This window comes from Limulus polyphemus, unplaced genomic scaffold (assembly GCF_000517525.1).
Source record: "Limulus polyphemus unplaced genomic scaffold, Limulus_polyphemus-2.1.2 Scaffold4587, whole genome shotgun sequence".
Taxonomy (NCBI): domain Eukaryota; kingdom Metazoa; phylum Arthropoda; class Merostomata; order Xiphosura; family Limulidae; genus Limulus; species Limulus polyphemus.
Genome location: NW_013670197.1, coordinates 15806 through 22789, shown reverse-complemented (window position 1 = coordinate 22789; position 6984 = coordinate 15806). Strand labels below are relative to the sequence as shown.

Here is a 6984-nt window from a genome sequence, read left to right as displayed (position 1 = left end):
TGATATCAAAATTAGCTTCCAAATAACTATGACTAGGCACAGTGGAAAAATTATTGAACAAAAATTAACAGAAATTGAGAAAGGTGCATGAAAAAGCAGGAAACATGCAACAGAAAAAACAAAAAATAAGGTAAACTCTGAGCTGCTGATCATGAACTATAAGCAATCAATAAAACAGAACAAAGACAATATAAGTTAAATGAAATTAACATTTCCACAATTATAAAAGACAAACCACAAAATCCTTTGACATGAAATTAAAATACAAAATGAATTTTTAAACAAAATTATTCATAAACATAAAAATACCATTTAAAAAAACAATAAATATTCAATAACCATTATGTACATATTTACAAAACACCAATTTTTGCAAAACAGTATAAAAAGTACAAATCACCAAAAGAAAATAATTTAATTATTTATCTAAAACGTAATAAAAGGACAGGAACATTAAAAATTTCTCATACATGATATGTGTAAAATTATGGTACAATACCTTAAAAACAAAAGGAATAAAATGCTCTTCATAAAATAACTTATTTATTATATATACATGACACATTACAAAGTACTTCTAGAAACAAATCAAAACTCAATGTGCATAAAAACATAGTAAATGCACAAGGCATACAAAAAAAGTTCAAATAAGAATGCTTACAGATAAATAAAAAGTAAATTAAATGTAGTGAAAAGAAATAAATATACACATTATACTTTTTTTTACACTGAAGAGCTCTACCAGGTTTACTTGAAGCTAATCAGCAGGTCATTAAGAGCTGTAATGAACAACATTCAGCCTTGATAATGGATGCAGAATGCATTCGAAACGCGTCGGCCAACTCATCCACTAACTACAACTTTTACCCGTTGTTCTAACATGCATCAAAGAAACATTAATTTATATTTAAAAACATTTTCTTCGTTTTAGATCTGTATTTGTGCATCTGTTCCTGATTGTAATCTGCTCTTTCTGGGTCACATGTCTGGCATTATCAGGGTCCATCAACTGATCTGTGACTCCGTTAAGGTAAGGTAACCTGTCAATAGTTAGTCGGTTGTCATCGTAAAGTGTATTAAAGTAAGGTAACCTGTCAATAGTTAGTCGGTTGTCATCGTAAAGTGTATTAAAGTAAGGTAACCTGTCAATAGTTAGTCGGTTGTCATCGTAAAGTGCATTAAGGTAACATAATCAGTAAATAGTTAGTCGGTTGTCATCGTAAAGTGTATTAAGGTAAGGTAACCTGTCAATAGTTAGTTGGTTGTCATCGTAAATTGTATTAAAGTAAGGTAACCAGTAAATAGTTAGTTGGTTGTCATCTTAGTGTATTAAGGTAAATTAACCTGTAAATAGTTAGTCGGTTGTCATCGTAAAGTGTATTAAGGTAAGGTAACCTGTAAATAGTTAGTTGGTTGTCATCGTAAAGTGTATAAAACTTGGCAATAAGCAGTTTTATGGTCATATAAAATGTCACTCATTGTTGATACAGTTTGTATTATAGGGTAAACAGTGTCCAGTATGTGTCAAACAATTTTTTCATAGTATCGGGTTGATAGTTTTGATACAGTTTATTGTGTGGTTGAAACAGTGTCCAGTCTGTATCCAACAGTTTTAGCATACTTTTTAACAACAACTAAAAATTTTGGCAGGGAAGAAGTTATCTTCTGTTTTATTTTTGTAACAGGTTTCCATCGATGTAGTTAATTTAAGGGAAAGCTTGATAAATATTTCAGTGATGAGGGCTGGCTTCAAATTTGTTTTTGTTTTTTTAGTGTGTAGTTTAATGTAGGGGACAGGACAGCATAGATGGACCAAAAGGTTTCTTGTTGTGCTTTGATGTTAGGTCATACTTTGCACACCTGGTCGCCTCTATAGGGTCTGTTCATTTAGTTTAACATAGAAGTGAAATAACTCTTGTCCTTCATGGAAATTTCTTATTAAAGAAAAAAAAAAATTTGGAAGTTCCTATTTATTTTGTTTGTTTTATTTTAATTATTAAAATAAAATGAATTTTTTCTAACCACTTTCCATTTTATATGTTAATTTTGAAATATTTTTACTTAAATTAATATGTTTTCTACCATTTAAATGCATCAAATTTTTTGGTTTTAAATAAACAATAGATTTTTAACATATTTTGCTCAGGTTAATGATTTATATAGTTGCAGAAATCATCACCTCTATCTTTCATGATAAATATAATGTGCTGATACTTTTGTTAAGTATAACTTAGTGTTAAACTATTTACATTAGGTTGACAGTGTGATTTAAATTTTGAATTCTAATTATAGAAAAATTGACAAAGAAATGGTTGTTGAAAGCATAAATAAATAGGAATAATAATGTTTAATAAGGCATGAAGCTAAAAGCAACTTGTAACCATATTTTCTTTTCAGTCTTTTATATATATAATTTATTATTAAATCATATTTTGCATTGCCAATAATATTATGTTCTTATTGGATTAAAATAGATTACTTAGTGAGAAATCATGAGTTTGGACAGTTGTTTTTTTTATTTATTAAAGCTAAAGGTAGAAGAAAAGAAACCTTTTGTACAGCTGTGTGGCCATTCGGGTCAAATATCTACTATCCAGATCTGCAAGGGTTATAGCATTGCAGTTAGTGGAAGTGACAATGGACGATGTATTATATGGGATCTCAATAGGTAAGTAAAAGAAACTTCAAAATGTGAGGTTACATTGGCTCTCCAAATTTGTAAAAACTATAGTAAAGTAGTGTTACATAGTGTTACAGTTGTGGAGTGAAATGTTGACAAATATGGCGTAGCAACTAATGGAAGTAAAGACAGGTGATGTTGTGTGAAGTGTTAACTGATAGGACTGTACACAGTGTTACAGTTGTGGAGTGAAATGTTGACAAATATAGTGTAGCAGTTAATGGAATTAAAGACAGGTAATGTTGTGTGAAGTGTTAACTGATGAGGACTGTACACATACTGTTACAGTTGTGGAGTGAAATGTTGACAAATTTTGTGTAGCAGTTAATGGAAGTAAAGACAGGTGATGATGTGTGAAGTATTAACTGATGAGGACTGTACACATAGTGTTACAGTTGTGGAGTGAAATGTTGACAAATATAGCATAGCAGTTAATGGAAGTAAATACAGGTAATGTTGTGTGAAGTGTTAACTGATGAGGACTGTACACATAGTGTTACAGTTGTGGAGTGAAATGTTGACAAATATAGCATAGCAGTTAATGGAAGTAAAGACAGGTAATGTTGTGTGAAGTATTAACTGATGAGGACTGTACACATAGTGTTACAGTTGTGGAGTGAAATATTGACAAATATAGTGTAGCAGTTAATGGAATTAAAGACAGGTGATGTTGTGTGAGGTGTTAACTGATAAGGTCTGTACACATAGTGTTACAGTTGTGGAGTGAAATGTTGAGATAAACATGAATTAACACCGTTTTAGTTTTCATTATGAATCTAAGAACACATATATATGCAATAAAACAACTTGAACCTTTTTCATTGTTTAATTAGTCCTGTACCAGCTTTCATAGTGTTTTTCATTATCTGTGATTTTATGAAATAGCTAAGGTTTGATATTTGTGTATAAGAAAACAGTAAAGTTATACTGGTTACACTTCCTGATTCTTACAAGTGTGGATTGACTACTGAAGTTTCATCATGTCTCGCACAATGTTTTTAATGAACAATTATATATAAACAGTAAAAGATATTATACACACATGTACTTATGTTAAGTAAAATATTTTATTGTTGAGCACAACTTTGTATTCAATGTTTTTAATGAACAATTATATATAAACAGTAAAAGATATTATACACACATGTACTTATGTTAAGTAAAATATTTCGTTGTTGAGCACAACTTTGTATTCAATGTTTTTAATGAACAATTATATATAAACAGTAAAAGATATTATACACACATGTACTTATGTTAAGTAAAATATTTTATTGTTGAGCACAACTTTGTATTCAATGTTTTTAATGAACAATTATATATAAACAGTAAAAGATATTATACACACATGTACTTATGTTAAGTAAAATATTTTATTGTTGAGCACAACTTTGTATTCAATGTTTTTCCTTTTTCTTGTACCTTTCTTACTATGTTTAGAATTAACAACTTTTATCATTCTGTCCAAACATGCTCTGGTAGTTATAGTGATGATTTTGTTCATCTAATAACAAGAGTTCTATACAGTGCATGTTAATTAAACATGGGGAGGGTAAAGAATCCAATTGATTATGGTGTTAAAAGGTCAAAGGTGAAGGTTGCCATTTGTAAAATAATAAAAATTTGGTTTCTCTGCAAAAGAAAGCATAACAACAAAATGCACATACATGTATAGACAAATATTTGTCAAGGCAACAAGGCTAAAACAAACAAAAGAAACTACTGGTTGGAGTAAATCAGCCATTCTGTTTTATGTTTAGTTGTGTGCTTTAACTATAAGAAGGTTGCTGTAGTGAATCACCAAAGTAAAGGGGACTTATCTGTATTTATAGTCAGAGAAGTCTTCAAAATTTAAAGCTGTGTTTCTTAATACTTCTTTTGTGCAAAGACTGTTAATATTTCTGTATTCATGGGAGGCAGAGTAATTTGCTGAATTTTAAAATGTATTTGATGTCAAAAATGTTGAATAAATCAGCCATTGTTTATCTATTGATTTCTCTATTCCAACTCAAAATGAATAGTTCCTTTAATGTGTTCCAGAAAAAGTAAGAATTTATTGGCTAGTGTGCCCAGACAGTGGATGTAAAAAAGTTCTTGATTTGCATCACTTTGCTGCAAAGACACAATCCACACCTTGTGGCCACGGGTGTGACACATTCCACACCTTGTGGCCACGGGTGTGACACAATCCACACTTTGTGGCCATGAATGTACTACAAGAATGACAATTAAATACACTATTTGATCAGACAAGAGTAGCCTAAGAGTTGGAGATGGCGTACTTTGATTAGCTATCTGCCTTCCATCTAGCCCTCATGTAGCTTTAAATATATTGGGATGGCTATGCGAAGAGAGCCCTCATGTTGCTTTATGTCTATTGAGATGGCTCTCCTGTAGCTTTACGTGTATTGGTATGGCCTTCGTGTAGCTTTACGCGTATTGGGATGTGAGATGAGAGCACCACATAAGAGTACTTTAGGTAACCTACCTTTCTTCTTCATATTTTATTTCTTTCATATACTATAAATTTTCTTCAAGTTAAGTGTTGCCTTTGTTTCAGTTTTTATTACATTTCCAGCTATATTTGTACTTTATAGTTTACAACAGAAGGAAGCTTGAAGTGACCAACATTAAACCTGTTTGCTCTGTGTGGTCTTTACTTTCTTGGAATGAATTAAATATATTGAAATATTCTAATGACATATAATTGTTTTCTCTGTTAGAAATAAAACAATTGTGGTAAGTCAGAATGGCATGATATGATAAGGATTTGTACTATTTATCTCATTGTGATATTCACCACACTAAAAATTGATTGATGTATGAGACTGAAAGATCTGAAATAAAATAAACCTTGACTTAGCTATACCCTCTGCTATGGACTACAGTTTTGCTTATTCAAAGCTCATCAGCATAGCTTGGATCAGCAAACCAAAGTTACAGTTAGGTCTCTTATAATGATGAAGTGTATATAAAATATGTGCGGTTTGAGTCCTTTTTAGTTTTCCATACAGTAAATTTAACTTACATTACTATATGGTGAAATAAAAGGGATTCGAAACCCCATAGATGTTGTTTAAACAGCAAGATTTATAATTGTTTCTTCTGTGGTAATGCTAATTCTGTGATGACACAAAATGTTAGATAAAATCTGTTTTTAAAACAATTGATTGGCATCCACTTTAACATTGAAGCAAGTTTTAAGTAATTAGCCAGCAAGTATTAAGTTATTAATGAGGAAAAAATACTAATTCAGTTGTAATAAATAGCTGTAAGTATTCTAATGTTTCCATGTTGTACTGTAGGAGTTAACGTTATATCCCTATTTTGAAACATTACAGTTAGAGATAACAGATATTTTCGTTAAGTAAATAATGAACTGTTTTGATTCCTAAAGGTTATCCTATGTTCGAACTCTCCAGAGTAGTGGACAACCTGTATCTTTGATTGCTATCAGTGAAACATTGGGAGATGTAGCCATTGTCAGTCATATTGGTAAGATCATAATACTTAACAAGTATTGTATACAAGTTATAACTTTGTTATTCATTTAATGTTGCAGCATTGGGAATATTATTATTTAGATCCTAGCTTTTTACTGAGTTATTCATTTAATGTTGCAGTATTGGGGATATTATTATTTAGATCCTAGCTCAATACTGAGTTACTGCAACATTAAATGAATATTGGGGATATTATTATTTAGATCCTAGCTTTATACTGAGTTATTCATTTAATGTTGCAGTATTGGGGATATTATTATTTAGCTCCTAGCTTTATACTGAGTTATTCATTTAATGTTGCAGTATTGGGGATATTATTATTTAGCTCCTAGCTTTATACTGAGTTATTCATTTAATGTTGCAGTATTTGAGGTGCTGTTAAGATCCTAGCTTTGTACTGAGCAGTCTTCTACTGATTAAACTGTATCCATGCCATCATTTGACAGCATGGTGGGGAACAAAGATTATCATCAATCAGAGTCTGTTACATCAACATATGGTCTCTGTGATATGAATGTGTCAGGTCCAGGTAATGTGTGACAGTTATGGTACAATAGTATGTGTGAGGTAATGTGTGTCAGTTATGGTACAATAGTGTGTGTCAGGTAATGCGTGTCAGTTATGGTATAATAGTGCGTGTCAGGTCCACGTAATGTGTGGCACTAATGATGCATTGTCTTGTGTGTACTGTGTGGCACTAATGATGCATTGTCTTGTGTGTACTGTGTGGCACTAATGACGCATTGGCTTGTGTGTACTGTGTGGCACTAATGACGCATTGGCTTGTGTGTACTGTGTGGC

At 31.3% G+C, this 6984-nt stretch overlaps 1 protein-coding gene across 1 annotated transcript in view; it reads left to right on the top strand.

Moving 5' to 3' along the window:
• Nucleotides 1-6984, top strand: part of LOC106471382 (lysosomal-trafficking regulator-like) — a 69491-nt gene that overhangs the window by 49016 nt on the left and 13491 nt on the right. Inside the window, exons 21-23 of the mRNA XM_022399983.1 lie at nucleotides 932-1030; nucleotides 2529-2668; nucleotides 6078-6175. Of these exons, the coding sequence (XP_022255691.1) occupies nucleotides 932-1030; nucleotides 2529-2668; nucleotides 6078-6175 (337 nt within the window). The remainder of the gene's footprint in view (nucleotides 1-931; nucleotides 1031-2528; nucleotides 2669-6077; nucleotides 6176-6984) is intronic.